The sequence below is a fragment of the Corvus moneduloides genome, chromosome 1 (genome assembly GCF_009650955.1).
Source record: "Corvus moneduloides isolate bCorMon1 chromosome 1, bCorMon1.pri, whole genome shotgun sequence".
In the NCBI taxonomy this organism is placed as follows: Eukaryota; Metazoa; Chordata; class Aves; order Passeriformes; family Corvidae; genus Corvus; species Corvus moneduloides.
This window is the reverse complement of record NC_045476.1, coordinates 111,481,673-111,497,855: the sequence shown is the minus strand read 5'-3', so window position 1 is coordinate 111,497,855 and position 16,183 is coordinate 111,481,673. Positions and strand designations below refer to the sequence as shown.

The 16,183-nt window shown below is 39.6% G+C and overlaps 1 protein-coding gene across 7 annotated transcripts in view; it reads left to right on the top strand.

The window, feature by feature from the left end:
* Window positions 1-16,183, top strand: part of ARHGAP28 (Rho GTPase activating protein 28) — a 77,221-nt gene that overhangs the window by 56,048 nt on the left and 4,990 nt on the right. For 6 of the 7 annotated variants that reach the window (XM_032122342.1, XM_032122297.1, XM_032122288.1 and 3 more), the window contains 8 exons: window positions 2,111-2,276; window positions 2,389-2,480; window positions 4,245-4,322; window positions 7,520-7,682; window positions 8,867-8,949; window positions 10,083-10,280; window positions 12,302-12,445; window positions 14,568-14,722. In XM_032122342.1, coding sequence (XP_031978233.1) covers window positions 2,111-2,276; window positions 2,389-2,480; window positions 4,245-4,322; window positions 7,520-7,682; window positions 8,867-8,949; window positions 10,083-10,280; window positions 12,302-12,445; window positions 14,568-14,722 — 1,079 coding nt within the window. Of the gene's footprint in view, window positions 1-2,110; window positions 2,277-2,388; window positions 2,481-4,244; window positions 4,323-7,519; window positions 7,683-8,866; window positions 8,950-10,082; window positions 10,281-12,301; window positions 12,446-14,567; window positions 14,723-15,360; window positions 15,426-16,183 lie in introns of all 7 variants that reach the window. The other variant, XM_032122307.1, reaches the window with a different exon arrangement.

Below are 16,183 nucleotides of genomic sequence, written 5' to 3'. Positions count from 1 at the left end.
GCACTGGAGGCTGAGCAACATCACACTTTTTCCAGGGAGGCTCTGAGAGCATAGGCAGCTTTATTGATAGTGTGTACAGAGTTGCACAGAGAGATATTATATATCACAAAATAGCATGTCCCCTGCATGCGGGGAGTCCCCTGACTCCTAGAAGAATCAACTGGATGTCCCCAGGAGCGTAGGGATTTCCCCGATGTACATGTGATTTCCCCAGCGTGGGACCATGATCCTTGTGACTTAGTTGAAGGTATTACAGAACTACGAGACTGAGTACGCTGCATAATTCCACATAGAAACAACGTGGCAAAATATCAGACACGGTCCTTAGCCAAAATGTTAGTAATCTAATTTCAGGATAGCACAGCCTCTTTCAGACCTGCATACTACACCGCTTTAAGAAAAACCACTAGAAAATTGTGACACAAGACAGAAGAATGATGGCCAGCCCTAAAACTTGTATTAACCACAGCATCACATCACAATGACCCTAGGAGTCAAACAGACACTGTGGAAAATCTTTGTAGCAGCCTTTTCAATCAGTTTTGCAGTGCTTGGAATTTTTTTTCTTTCCCCCCAGAAAATATATGTATACAATCTGATTTTTTTCCTTTTTTTCAAGGTAATTTATTGCATTTTGACTACTTTTGCGCTTTTTGCATCACTGGAACCAAAATGTGTAGATATTCTGTAGTATTTTATGTATCATCAGAAGGCTATCCCCCCATGCAGCTTTTGTTACATTGTCTCAGAATAAGGGTAGCAGTGGAATTGCTGCATTCTAAGGAGGGAATATTCTGGCCTAAAAATGCCCCAGGCAGCACATAAATAAGTTATTCCATTCTCTACACTCTTTCTCCCCCAATTATTATTAACTCCTATTGAAAAACCATGTGCAAAGTAATGTAGAAATTCTTAAACTACATGATTTAGATGTCCATTGTACTCTCTTCCTTTTGAAATCTGAAGTTTAATTTTTGGTGTGGTTTGGTTTGGGGGGGGAGGGGTGTTTATCTTTTTCTTAATCAGTTTGACTGGCTTAATTTAAAAATGGGTTAAACATTCTGAATTCCAATTTTTTTAAAAAAATGAAGGACTGAGCTGAAATCTCCAGAAGCAAAACATTGCTGGAGGCTGAGTTTCCACTCAGCTACCTAAAGGAAAGAGACGTTTTGTAACACTATTTATTTATACCTCTGACTAAAAGTTCCTGGTTTAAATTACAATAAATTAAAAAACCATACAAAACCAAAGATCCACAGTCCTTTGAAAAGCAGGTTTTTTACTACGACTTTGTTGTTATGTCTAACAATTATGTCAGAAACTGATGGGTGTTTGTTCTTTTTGACATTTGTACAAATGCATCTGTCATGACACAACATTCCTGGCTCTGGTCCACGATGCTGCAGTTTCTAAAATATGTAGACATCTTCACATGCCCCCGAGTTACTCAGTACCGTTTAGTTCAAGTCTACTTGAGCAAATGATTTCTTAGCTGCTGGGAGTCCTGTTTCTAAGCCTAAATGCTTCTTGAGTAATAAAAAATACCACTAAGTTGTCAGGTTGGCTTCTGGACTAAGCAATTTTGCTTCTGGGCTTTTCTTCGGATCTTTAGTTTGAACTCCTCTGTAAGTCCTCATAAATTAATAGCGTTATGCAAAGCAGGCATGGATTCATTACACACAGCAATTGATATACAACCATATCCATGATTAACCGTGTCAGCGACTTCAACAGCATTCAAAGACATTTTGGGGAAGGCAGAAGCAGAGCAAAATGCTGCGTCCTGCTGAAACCGGTAAAAATGTTTAAAAGAAGCACGTAACTCATTTGTCCCAGCGGGACTACAGGCACTGAGGTGCTTCAGCACCACCTCCCAGTCACACTGCAAGGGAGCATGGTGAGCAAGCAGCTCAATTTTACGTTCAGGTGGATGCAAGCTATGTCACCACACCAGGCCAATATAGAGGGCTATAGTTAGTCTCCCTGTTGTTATCCATCTACCCTAACATGACTTCCAATCCCATGCGCCAATACGGGCGCTTCTTTTGAAACAAAAATTCATTTCCTGTAATTTTTGTGCAAATAAAGATGCGACCCATCTCTACTGTAGAAATTCATTGTTCGGAAAAGCCGGTTCGGACTGACAGAGGTTGGGGACCTCTCTCCTGAAGACATGAAGAAGATCCGCTACCTCTCCCTGATTGAGCTCACGGCTTTCTACGACGCGCTGGGCGTGGAACTGAAGAGGAACCGTGTGGAGAGGGTGCGGGGACGAGGTACCGTGTGTGGCATCCCCTTTGCAGTCACCTTCATGTCAATCAGCTTTGAAAGAAGATGCTTACGAGGCTGTGTTTTCTCGTTTTCACATTTGCTGTTATTGTTTTTAAGAGAATGGTCTTTTCGGAGTCCCTCTGACTGTACTGCTGGAGAATGATCAAAAGAAGGTTCCTGGAATAAAAGTGCCCCTTATCTTCCAAAAAGTGAGTATCATCTGGCCTGCTTGGTCACTCACTAATATTTGCTTTTCCACCATTTGTATTGACACTCAAAAGAGTCATCAGATAAGAGAAGATGCAGGCTTTACAGACTGGCAGGTGTCTACAGACTGTTTGACTGAGTATTGTGGTTTGAAAATTTTGTGACAAGGAGAGAAAATTTGCTCCTTTTTTGGTGTTTTATTTGTGGTGGGGACCCTTTTTGATTTGTAATTATGTGATACCACGCAGGAAACTTTGGGAAACAAATGTCTTTGTTTCCCTTTTTCGTTAAATTAGAGAGCCATGCAAAATGGTGTGTGCAGAAGTGGCAGAGATGAGTTGTCTCAGGAGTCTGACTTTCACATTAATTCAAACCATAGGTATTACTTAGCTACTATTTCCAGAATGGAAGGGGTATCTTCTCATTGAGGTTTGTATGGCAAGACAAGGGTATTTATAAGAGACATTTGGCTGTACGGAGATGCCCAGTGGATGTCTTGGAGGTAGGTACACAGACACAAGTACATGTGCAATTGCACAGATTTACATGGACTCAAAACTGCAACAGATTTCTCTGTAATTACTGACAAAAGGAGAAGTGTCAGGGGAAAAGACTGACACAACTTGAACATTTACATGTCTTTACAATCAGCTCCACTGCTCCCCTGTCAAGGAACTGATGCCTTGAAGTGGCTACCTGTAAACAGAGGCTAGATAAGATCAAAGGAATAAAAGTGGGTATTTATTGAGGGCCCTTCAATAGGTACACCTTGGGCAGTCAAAAGCCCCTGAGGGGCTCCACCCAAGATGGACCCTGGGTCACAGGTTTTTCACAGTTTTGTAAGTTTGGTCCATTTGCATATCAGGGTTAATTCTCCAATTACAATTTCAGGTAATTAAGTAATTACCCCAAGTTTGCCCCCCCATTCAGAGGCTTTAATTTACATATTTCAGGGCCTGGGACAACAAGGTGTCCTTGAAGTGCAAACCTAGAGATGGTTTGTTATGTCTAACCAGAATGGGAGAACAGTATCTAACAGGCTAGAAGAAGTTTCAGAGTTACACACTAAGCAGTACAGGATTTGAAAAATACAAAAGTTAAAACCTAAGGCATCAATACCGTGGGAAATTAGAAGAATCCAGGCTAGGGCAGGAAGCAGATCTGGTGGTGAAAATCCAGAACTGTATGATTAAATGCTGGGAAATTATTTTTTTCCTCTATGTTCAAAATTATGTAAAACCAAACCTTTTTTTTTTTTTAATAACAAATTAGAGTGGAAACTTTAGTCCTCTATTCACAGAAATTTCAAAATAAAATACCCTGGGATCATTTTCTAATCTGAGTTCTCAGTTCCAAAATACCTATGTTATCTATAGGCATTTCCATTGTGCTCTTGGGGCACACTTAAACATTTCTCAGAGGTTATTTTTCCTTCAAAACACCATTGTATTTAAGTATATCTACTCTTTTATTAATACATTTATGTATTAATTGTTCTATAGCAGTACCAACTCTCAATTCAAGGACAGAGGGGCCTATTGCATTAGCAGTTTTCTATACTCTGTATCCTCCTTACTTCAGGGTCAGGAATATGGCGAACAAATTAGGTAGGTTTATTCACATGAGCTGGCTTGTTTCCATTAGCAGATTCCATAGAAATGTATCTTTTCCAGATTAGTTTCAAGGATACCTGGATTGAAAAAAAGTCAACAGTATTCTTAAGCATTTCTGAATATTTTCTTCAATTTTGTTGTCTCTTCTTACAGCTGCTGCTCAAGCTTGAGGAAACAGGTTTGGAAACTGAAGGAATTCTACGAGTTCCTGGATCTGCCTCCAGAGTCAAGGTATACACTCAAGCCAAGTTTTCCATCTTCTGGACCACAATATCTATGTAAAATAATACAGCATTCGCACAAATTCAGACTGCTCATAAATACTGATCTGTGTAGTTCAGCATTCCTACTCCTGCCAGTGAAAGGTCAGATTAGTTCCTGGGAACCAATAAATCACAGAACATTTGGTCTATTGCTTTAGTTAATGTTCTATATAAAGCACAGACTTGATGTTGAATGCAATTTTTCCCCACAAAACTTTGAGACATCTTTTCAGTTTATCTCTGTCATCCAAAATTGTTGTGATCTTATCTCTGTTTTAATTTATTTCAGAAATTCAGAGTTTCTAAACTGAGTGAACATCAGATAAACATCTTATTCTATGTCATTTTAACCTCTGTGTCATTTTATTTTTCATTTATCATCTGTGATCTTGCAGTTTTGTGTTCCAAGTGAGAGAAATTTGTCCTCTCTTCACTGCTGGCAGCCTGAAGTACTGGATTTTCACAGGCTATTTGTGGGCTATGAACACAGGATAATTGGAACCCAATAACCTGACACTGTGGGCCAGTAATACTTGAAATTGTTTCTCCAGACCAACTTGATTCCAGGAGCTGGAGGAGGCAAATTGGAAAAACAAGGCAGTTTTTTGTTTGGTTGGGTTTTTTCTGGGCTTAGTAGTGTCTACCTCTTTCCCAGATTTTTGGTTATTTTTTGCCTAGGCTTTTTTTGATCTGGTTTAAGCAACACCTTACAGTACATCCTACTCCTGCTTTCTCATCCTCAAGAAAGCTAGTTCTGTATTCTGAGGCAGGAAGTCTCAACATTGTAGCAGCCACACAAATGTTGGGGATTGCTAAACATCGGTGGGCCAGGAATCATAAAAATGGCTGAATAAGAAAAAGCAGCATTACGTGAAACACTCCAAATATAGGCAGCAGCATCCCAGCTCCTTTGACTCTGTGCATTGATAAAAGTACCCAGGGCCTTGAAAAGAGTCACATCTTGCAGAAGGGAGTTCCTAACTTGCCCTGTACTTCTCAGCTTCCCCATTTTTTCATCCAAATGCCTAAATCTTATTTCACACAATCTCAAATTTTTCCAACCTCTCCACTGAGATTACACAGCAGGGGTGTGCTCTAATTCAATTATTTTCATATTCTTTGCATACACTGTACTGTGTCTTGTTCACTTCTTTTTCACAACCTGTATCCTGGGAGCTGCTATGAGATACGACTTTACATGCAACTCTCCTACACTAGGTGGTAAGTTAAACTGCCCATATGAAAGTTTTAAATTATCTGAGTTTTGGTTTCATTTAAGTCTGTCCAACAAGGAATGAGCAAGAAAGAGGCTTTTTCAAAGCAGATCCAGATTTCATTCTTCAAAAGCCTTCATACATTATTATGACATTAGGACTTGAGGGCATTCCAACTTTATTTCAGTCTTGTTTGGAGAAAGAAAAGGCATATGGAAATGATTAAAGGTTACTCTTCTATAAAACAAAGAATAGAAGACATGAATACAAGTTTTCCTCTGTAACAAAACTCCAGTGAACCAAAACTGTATGATTCTAGTGAAGGATCAGTCATGTTAAAAAAAATTGCAACACACATTTTAAAAGTATTGGATGCATACATAAATACATGCATGCGAGGCAGGGGAGGGAGGGAATCGAGTGTGTAAAATATATGCTTACCTGTGTGGAGATATATATAAAAGTGTAAGTGTGTGTATATATATATAAAATGTTTGTGTTTCCAAAATCTTGCTTTCTATTTTTATGGCTTTTTCCCAGTTCTCAGCAGAAAAATGTGGAGTAGAATTCTGTCCTCTTGTGCTTTTGATGAGGTGAGGATTTCTGTTCCACATTTCCAGTCAGTTACAGGAGAGAATTCAGTCTAGGTGTTCGTATCAGTTATTTGCAAAGGATGGGAATACAGAGGAAGCTGAGATAGCCCAGATTAAAACCAGTAAAATGTGCTAGTAAAAATGAGACTGTAACATTATGTGCCAAATCCTGAACGACTTTCTACTTCCATTTATGCAACCATTCTCCCTCATTATGTGTGACTGTACTTGATATGTAATTTCCTTCCATTCATGTGAGACATGGCAAACAGAATTCATTTTTAAAAGCTTTTCTGCCTGAATGGACTGAACCTTTTGCATAATATTAAAGTACATCTGACAAAATCAAGATCTGAGACTGAATATTTGCTACAGATATATGTTGTCATAAATGGTCTCCTAAAAAGCAGCAGCAAATTTCCCAGGGATAAGACAGTGTTTGGCCAGTAATAATTGTGAAAACTGCATTATTTATAGATATCCTTATATTACTATACTGGCCTTCAATCTTTTTAACTCAACAATTTTTTGAGGAGCTTGCATTTTTTGAACAGTGGTCTGGGTTTGAAGCCAAATTCTGTTCCTACTAGGAAACCTTGCTGAGTATTTCCCATTCACATATGTGTGTTGAACACTGGTTAGTGACACTCCAAACTAAACAGACCTCTCTTATGGAGCAAGATGCTGCCCTTGGAGAACAAGGGGATTAAACAGGAACCCAAATGGCATCATCATCAATTCTATCTTAAATCTCTCCTGTGTTTTAGAGGTTTGGGGGGTTTTTTATGCATTAAGATTTTTCTGACAGTAATGGTTTTGTATCTTTATTTTTCTACAATTTGACCAAATCTAACTATAATTATCCTGACATAAAACTTCCTTCTAGAGGTGGGAAGACCTTAATTTTAAGCCATTTGCTCGAGACCCATGAACTCAGACTACCTAGCAAGTTCACTGGCAGTGAGGAAGAAACACCACTCCTTTGTGACTTAAGGGTCAAAACCTCTGGAGAGTGTTTTAAGCAAAAAGAACAGCTGTGTTAACTGAGTTTTCTGCTTCTAGTTCTAAGACATTGTACAAAATTGCCTTGCTTTATGATGGTTCAAATTGTTCACTGGCAGAAATCTAGCTATAGCAAACCAAATTTAGCCTGGGTTACCAAATATCTGCAGGAACTTCATTTGTTAACCTACCCTGAACTCCACATGGCTGTACCTAGGCTGTCACTGGTTTAGGGCTGCTTTAGTTCAAGTGCTGTACAAACCTGCCTGCTGCTTGTAATGGATTCCTGAAGTGATCACAAACTGCTGGATCAGCAGCAATGATTAAAGGCCTTTTATCTTTCTTTTATCTTTCAGAATCTCCATCAAGAACTTGAGGCAAAATTTTATGACGACACTTTTGACTGGGACCAAGTACGAAATAACGATGCAGCAGGGCTGCTGAAAATGTTTATAAGAGAACTCCCAAGCCCACTCTTCACAGTAGAATATCTGCCTGCATTCATCACACTAGTAGAAAGTATGTGGAAATGGAGTTAATATGGTCTCTAATATGATAAAATGCATGAGTAGATGCTACAATTTTTTTCTGTCTCTGAAGTATATAAAGAAAAATCATGTAATTTTTTTTCTCTCTGTAATTTTTTTTCTCTCTTTTTTTTCTCTGTGAAGTAGAGAGAAAAACAGGCCCAGTGCTTTGCCTAAACATTTTAATTTTCTGCAAGATTTTTTTTTCAAATGAGAAAAGGTGTCTGCATTTAGCTAATAGCATAGGCTTGTTGTGTGAATAACACAACTGTTTAATGTAAAATTTGAAATCTGTGAGTAAACAATGACTGAGCAATGACTTTCATATAGAGACTCTGATTCACATTAACTGTAGGTTTCACAAATGAAAACTTCTGCAAGGTAAACTCAAATCCCTGTCCTTTATCTACTGGATCTACTGGACCTATTTTATTTCTGTTAAGGTTTATGTTGAGGTCAGACCATTGGTACAGAGGTATGTGTGAGCACAGAAGGTTCAGGCAGCTGGGCTTTGTTTTCAGTGTACATACACCCTCTCAATCTCAGTACATTTTGTTCATTTTTCTTCCAGGAAGAATGCAGTTGTACCTTGCCATACCTATGACTTCACTGTAAAGTCACTTGATCTAGGACAGACCGAATGTCTCAGGATGGTGAATTTATTAGCAAATTGGTACAGAAAACTGAGGATCTTTACCTAAGGTTGCAGTCATGCTTTCAGTGTCCCCATGAGCAGTTTTAAGGGCAGAAGGAGGTGACATCTTCCCATAAACTTCACATACCTGAGTGTACGCCTTGTGAGTCACAGGCTGCATGCAGTTACAATGGGTCAGCAGTTTGGAGAAGACTGAACTGGAGGTGTCTGTGCAGAACAAAGTGACTTCATTCCCTACAACAAATACACAGCTAGTACTGAAAAATACTGGATTGTTACTATATAGACAGAATTTTATAGAGCATCGTGTCCCCGTGTGACAAATATCCAAGATGATGAGGAAAAACCCACTCATTGAGGTGATCTTATATTTGGGAAAAAGTGTATGGTTAATCAGCACTTAAACATGCTAGTCTCAACCAGGCACTAGTTGGTATTTCTAGAACTGCTGACACACAAGGTTTTTAGAACAAACCAATTGCAATTGGGATTTCAAAAATATTAAATATTCATGTCCTTAGAAATCTCCAAGATCAAGTTGCAACTACAAGCTTTGCATCTGTTGATCATGCTGATGCCTGAAGCCAACAGAGACACAGCCAAGGTAAGTTCTTCATTTGCTATCACCTGCCATCTGTGGTGCTTTTGACTTTTAAATGAGAAACTCGTAATTTTTTTCAAATGCTGCACCAGGAAAGTATTCGTCTGTGGTTTTGATGATTTCCTTGAAAAGATGTTCAAATTCCCTGGCTGTCATTTCTTTTACAAGCAACTAAGAAATAGTTGCTGGGGGTATCCAACTGCTGGATCCCAGGCATCATTTCTTGAATGAAGCACTCATTTCAAAGAGGCACATTTCTCACTCTCCTCGTGCTGCCCCAGCCCCCTTGCTGGCAGGGCAGCATGAGAAGCTAAAGATTACACTTGACTAAGTGTAAACACTGCTTAGCAACAACTAAAACATCGGTGTGTTATCAACATTATTCTTATCCTAAATCCAAAACACAGCCCTTTACCAGATATTAGAAAGAAAATTAACTCCATCCCAGCTGAAACAAGAACAATGTTGCAGAAAGACTCATTGGTAGACCTCAGCTCTAACTATAGCTGCAGTCTGTGCTTTTCAGTAATTCAAGCAAAATTCTGAATAAACTACCCAAAAGGGAAAATTAATTTCCTTTGACTCTGCCAAGCATGTGCAGAAATAACATCAACGAACAACCACTTAGCTCTTCTTGCTTTTGTTATCCCAGAATTAAAGTTTGGGGGTTACTGGCAGAAATTCTTCAGGTTGTATTACGTGTGGGACTGGTGCACATTTGAATACAGACTAATCACCTCAGTGGCTGTGATATAAAAGACATTGGCCAGGTACATCAAAATGAACACTTGGTAATCTATGAAAAAAGTAACTAATCCCTTGCAATACGTGTACATCTTACCTCTACTAAAGGATTCAGAGCCTTAGTGTAGACACCGTATTTGCCTTATAAATTTGGTATTATGCTCTGAGTGATAGATAATATTTTAATGTGTGTTTTGATAACATTAACTATTCCTCTGTGGTTGACACAGGTGGTTGTACCAACAAATAATAGATTAATCCAAACACAATGAAAAAACCACTACGTTTCACCTCCAAGTGCAAGTATAGCGGCCAGACATGTGCATTTGAAAATGGTGCATTTCAGAAGTAAATTATTTCCTGAGACTAAACAAGTATTGGTTTTTTTCCAGGCCTTTCTTCAGTTCCTGAAGAAGGTGGTTGCTAATGAGGGGAAAAACAAGATGAATTTGTGGAATGTGTCTATGATTGTTGCACCAAACCTCTTCATCTACAAAGGGAAACGTGCAAACCAGCAAGAAATGCAAGCAGCTGCCACCACTGCGCACATTGTGCGGCTTTTAATTCGGTACCAGGACATCCTGTGGACAGTGAGTAGTGCTGGTTCCCCCTTTATGGTTCCATTACAGTGCAGTATTTTGCTAAATGCAGGAGATCTTCAGAAATCAGAGTAAGCTGACCTTCCAAGGAGAAACAGTTTCTTTGGAAAATGAATGGAGTCTTCTATTCCTAGAATGAGACACCCTGACAGGTATTTCTGAATTTAGAGTTACCTCACTTATCTAAGACATCTATTTTAGCATCAATTGCCCTCTGGAAATACCTGTCCCACACCATTGTTTATACAGAGTAATGCATAGAAGAATGATTTAATCTGGATGTGTAGGTGATATTTCTAAACTTGAATGAGATTAAATGTCTGTTCAAAGTCTAGCCCACAGTAAAATGGCTGTAGCAGGTTGGGTTTGTAACCGGGCGGAAACACCAATTTAGTGTAGTGGTTTGGTCCAAAACGCTCATTACTGTTTATCTTCTGTGAGATAAGAATTAGGAGAAATGCAAAGCAGGCACCAAACTTGAAAGAATATAAAGAAGTTTATTAACAGACCTAAAAGAAGGAAAAAAATTATACCATAACTTCAGAACTCTCCTCCTCCCCCCACCTTCCTCCCTTCTCCCACTGACAATGTAAAAAGACAACCCTTAAGATGTTCAGTCTGTTTACCACTTCCATAATAACCTTGTTCAGTCCATTTAGAAAGAGAAGTCTCTTCTTGCTCGTGCTATGAAAACATTATCACAATGAGACAGCCGCCCACTTCCAAATATTGTTCAGTCCATTTAGGAAGAGGAGTCTCTCTGCTCGCAATGTGAGTCCCTTCTGCCGACTTGCAGCTTTTCCCACAACTGCTTTTGAGGGTCCACTCTTGAAGTTTTTTGGGGTACAATTTTAAGGTTGAGTCATTCAGAAACAAAAACAGAGGCCCTTCTCCTTCCCTGGGAGCAAAGGGTCTTCATCATCTTCATCTTTAGGACTATCTCTGGGAGCATCTCTAGGAACTGAGGTTTTCTCCTTTCCCGTTTGGAGCAAAAGTCCTCATCTGGTCCATCCCTCCCTGTCCAAACTTCTCATGAAATTACAGCTGCATCAGCATCTGCCTATCTCAGCGCAGGTGCTTTTGCTTACGAGCTGAACACTCCACCCCCCATATCTTCATGAAATTACAACAGGATACTCTGATATATCATAGCTTCACAACAGAATTTCAGCTTTAAGCATCTCCTCTCTCTCTTCCCTCAGGTTTTCAGCTCTTCACAGCAATAAAAAGTGTTAATCTCACCTCGGCCTTGCAGCTTTGCAGCTGAAATGTTGAATTTTTCTTATCGCAGTGGAGAGAGGGGAGAGCCGAGCCGCTCCGGCTGCCCACGGCAAGGCAGTGGGGGGTGTTCCACGGATGGAACAGATCCATCGGCTCCAGGATGGCCGTGGCCCGGCCCGGCCTGGCCCAAGCAGGGCCTGGCCGGGCCCGCTGGCCCCCACACGGGGCCCGCAGCCACCTGTCCCAGCGCCGGAAACGAGAGAGAGCTTGGAGGGGGAGTTTGTCTATTCTTAAATGTGGATCACAGAGGCGGTCACAACTTTAAGTGGCTTAGAGAATTGTCCATATTCAAACTGGCCAGCTGATAGGTTCTATCAGTTCCCAGAGGAAGCTGTAAGCACCCCTTAGCAAGGACATCCCTTCCGGGACTATGCTTGCCAATGGCCAAAAGTGTGTACTACTTGTTGGGCTTCTGAAGGTCGGCATGAAGATATTGACAGTCTCAACTTGTTTCCTCATAACAGAGGGAGGGTATAATGGGGATTGCAGAGACTACTCCCTAATAAAGTTCCTGCAGCTGCAAATATCACTATAAAGTTTCATATGGCATGAAAGATGATCTACAGTTTCACCAAAGGAATAACTGTAGGTTGTTAGAGGAAGCTACTGATGGCAGGTATCTTCTAGGAACAAACAGAGTTTCTGCTGCCTAAAATTTGGTGCCTTTCTAAAGACCCAACACACTGGGGAAAAATTACTGTATATTCTCAGCTCTGGTTTCCTCCCTTTAGGTCCCATCCTTCCTGATTTCCCAAGTGAGAAAAATGAATGAGGCAGCAATGAACAACAGCAAGAGACAGCTGATGTTTGACAAAGGAGTGAGAAAACTTCTGAGGAGAAAGACGATGGAACGAGAGAGGCCTGAAAGACCAGAGGTGTGATGAAAAGATACAGTTTTCAAGGGCAGCTTTAAACAGCCTCCCTCCTTTATCTCACAAAAGATTCTGGGTGTGGGGCAGGAAATTTTGCCATACAAAATAAGCTGATTTGAGAGTTATCTTGAAAGGTGTGCTTCCCAGTCCAACACCCTGATAAGACAAAGCTTTGGGAATTGATTGAGAAAAGGTGAGGAAGGCAGAATGATTTCCAGCAGCCAAAGCTGCAAGCTGTTTACAAACACATGCTGGTTTTTAACGTGTTTCATAAGAAAATGTTTATGTGTGGACTGTCCCTGACAGCAATGATTTGTAGATACTCAACCAATGCATGGATCTGTGGCTGAGTAGGAAGATGGTCCATATTAGGATTAATTGTATTTATCCATGTCCTGGTACAGGCAACTTGATATTCTCCTTGCAAGCTTTAGTCTTAGAGCTTTGCACTAACTTCCTAAGCAGACAGAAAATTCAGTTTGCCTACCTTAGACACTTAAACTGGGTCTAAATGTTAAGTCCCCAGTGAAGTAGATTGTGTTGTTATTCCCTGTATAGTCAGAGGAGAGAGGTGGATACTTTAGAGGATTTCCGGGGCTCCAGAGGCAGTTTGGACTTAAGAAAATCTGATAGAAAAACCTTTCTTTGAAAGTCTTAAAGCCACCAACTTTTCTCTGCTGCCTAGAAACAGAGATTAGGAACTTTCTTGAGGTATGCTGCTTTGATGGACAGTTAAAATTATCTTACATATTAGGTGCAACATACAATTTGGACAACAAGGCATGTTGTATCTCTATGCACAACATACACAGTCCCTACAGCGACTTACAAGTATTTCCATGTAGTAACTACCTTAAATAACCTGGAGAGAAAGTATTTAGAGTCTTCCATAAATGTTTAGAAGAATGAAGACTGGTGAATTGTAAGAGAAGTAATCAAGGAAATGATAAAGGACTCTATAGTTGTTGAAGAATAGTCTTGAAGAACAAAAGAAAAGACAGGTTAGGAAGGAATGATCTCACAAGGTTATAAGAAATAGAGAATGTACAGACAAGAGAGAAAACGCAGAAGGTAATGTATGGGGAAAAAAGTAGAAAGAATAAGTGTTTTATATGAATTGTGAATCCACTCTGATTCACCTTTCTCAAGAATTTGCCAGCACTGACTGAAATATTTTAGGTGGGGTAGGACATACATTGGTGCTGCAGATGGAGACAGAGATGTTCGTTTAAAATGACAATGCAGACTACCGTGTCGCAAAGTTAAATTCAGCCTGTGATGAACACTGATAGACTCCTTCTCTGAGGAGAGTCAATTACTGCAGTCATTGCACCTTCAGGAAGACAAGTCCATTGATTGGAGTAATTGGCTTTACATCCAATAAAAGTGAGGGTAGCCATGGCAAGGAGCTGAAATATGAAGGGTAAATTGGAGGCAAACTCTGTTTGGATAACTTAGTTTAATGTTGAGAGCACTTAACGCAATCCCCAGGTCTCAGATGTTCTAAATTACACAGAGACAAGAGACTGGAGAGACTATTGTGTTCTGGTCAGCATGGTATTAACTGGATTAGAACTGGAATGCAAACATTGCTAATTGATTTATCCACCACTAATCATGGAAGAGTGCATAAACTTCATAGATGATCATTTGAACCCTACACAAGGTCAAATTTCAAATTAACAGAAACCATATGGTACCTTGATGTTTTACTGTACACACAGTTCAATCTATTTGAAGCTATAGGAAGCAGAAACAGAGAACTGGATTTTTATGCCTTGGGAGAATTTCATCTTTAGAAGGAAGAACAGATATTTTTAATAATTTTTATGTTTTTAAATAAGCAGTTGGTTCACTGACCAGTGTTAACAGAAATAAATTTAAATTCAAGGGCTTTACCCTGTGTGTACTTATGTGATACTTACCAAAGAGTTTGTGTCTTTGTGTTGTATCTGATTTGTGTCTACAAATTTGCATTTGTATGACTGTAAATGTCTTTTGAATAACCAAGTGAATGCAGGACAGTGATTTTTGCAAGTAACCTGAAATGAGGGTGCAGAACTGCTTCTGAATGGAGCTAGAGCAATATTTGCCTTAGACTTACTCTATTGAATATTGATTTTAGGGAGCTGTCACTTTTCCTCCATACTTGCAGTCTGACATACCTGAGGGGGTGATAAGAGTTTATGCTCCACTGCATTCAAAAGTCTCTATGGCAATTCAACTCAACAGCCAAACAAAAGCCAAAGACATCCTGGCTCGATTCCACTGTGAAAACAGGTGGGTAAAGCAGAACATTTTGTTTTTCCTGAACAACGTCAGAATTATAAATGAATAGATTGTTCCCTCCTCAAAGATTCATTGTGTTACAAGAACTCTTCTTCTAATCTAAAATTGCTAATTTATGGTTATGTTGGTCAAAGAAATTTTAACCACTGATCTTACTCTTTTTATTTTACTTAAGAATTGGCTCCTATGCAGAATCAATCTGCCCTCCCTTACACCACTACTAAAAATGTACATTAAACATATATTTTATAGACCTGCCACATAGAGAACCCAAAGGGATTGGTTTACATCTGTCTATAAGTCTAAAATGTTTTTATTTCTGTAAGGTAATAATTATTAACAGTTATGGGAAATGGTAAATTGTATCTGAAAGTCTTTTCTGCGAAGTCTTCCCATGTTACCACGTAACTCTGTTCTTTGAATAAATAATATAGGTTTAGTTGACTGTGATGCAGTAATCTATCTCTGTAGCAGACTCATTATTCTGCAGTGGTCCATTTGGTAGTTGTTGCTTTTGATAAGGCAGTTCACAGGGGAAAAAATATCAAACTTAAGCTTACCATAGATGGTGGGTGATAAGGCAGTGGTTATAACAGAAAGACAAACTGAAAGTTTTTTTTCCATCCTAGCCATGGATCATCACAGAGCATGAGAGGCCAGATCCAAAGTTTACATGAAATTGGAGGAAATATAGGTAGGTCTCAATTTTGAAAATTAATTCTGACTGTCCTTAACCTCCTAAAGCACCTCAGGGCAGCACTACTTTGACACAGCTGGGTCTCTCCTACCCTCCAGTCCATTTGGAGGAAAGGAGCCTGACCCAAAAGCTGTTAAAATCAATGTCATTATTTATTCCAACTTCAGTGTAACTGGAGGGGCACCCCACAGGAGAGAATGAACCCAGCGGCTGGATCTCAGCAGCACTTCTCACAGTCTTGCCAAATGCATCTGACCTTTTGCTTACCTCTCTCACTCTCATAACTGAGCATTTTTCCATGGTTAAGATATCCTCAGTCTTCCTGTTGCAAGCACATTCCACATTGCTGTCAAGCCTTTTTCCAAGACCTCTTCTTTCTTACTGTACCTTAGTGTTAACCGCCCTCAAATAAAAACCCACAGAACAGAGAATTCAGCCCCTGCATGTGTGGGTGTTCTATACTCACACTAACCTGTGTGCTTTATTTAGACTGCAAATTCCTTGCAATAAGGCTTTTGTCTTCTTCTGTTTCATGCAGTGACACTTCTCGTAAAAACAACAATGGCTTGCCCCACAAGTTTCTGGCCTAAACGTCAAAAACCAGATTTTAATTTGATATTGCACAGTCCTGGCTCTCTCCTTTCCCTGTTCATACCAAAATTCTGGATGCTCTGTTGGAGTCAGTTGTGAATTACCTGATTAGATTATTTCTTATTTCTTTTAGATTCAGCTCTAAAGAGTTTCTGTAAAGTTAT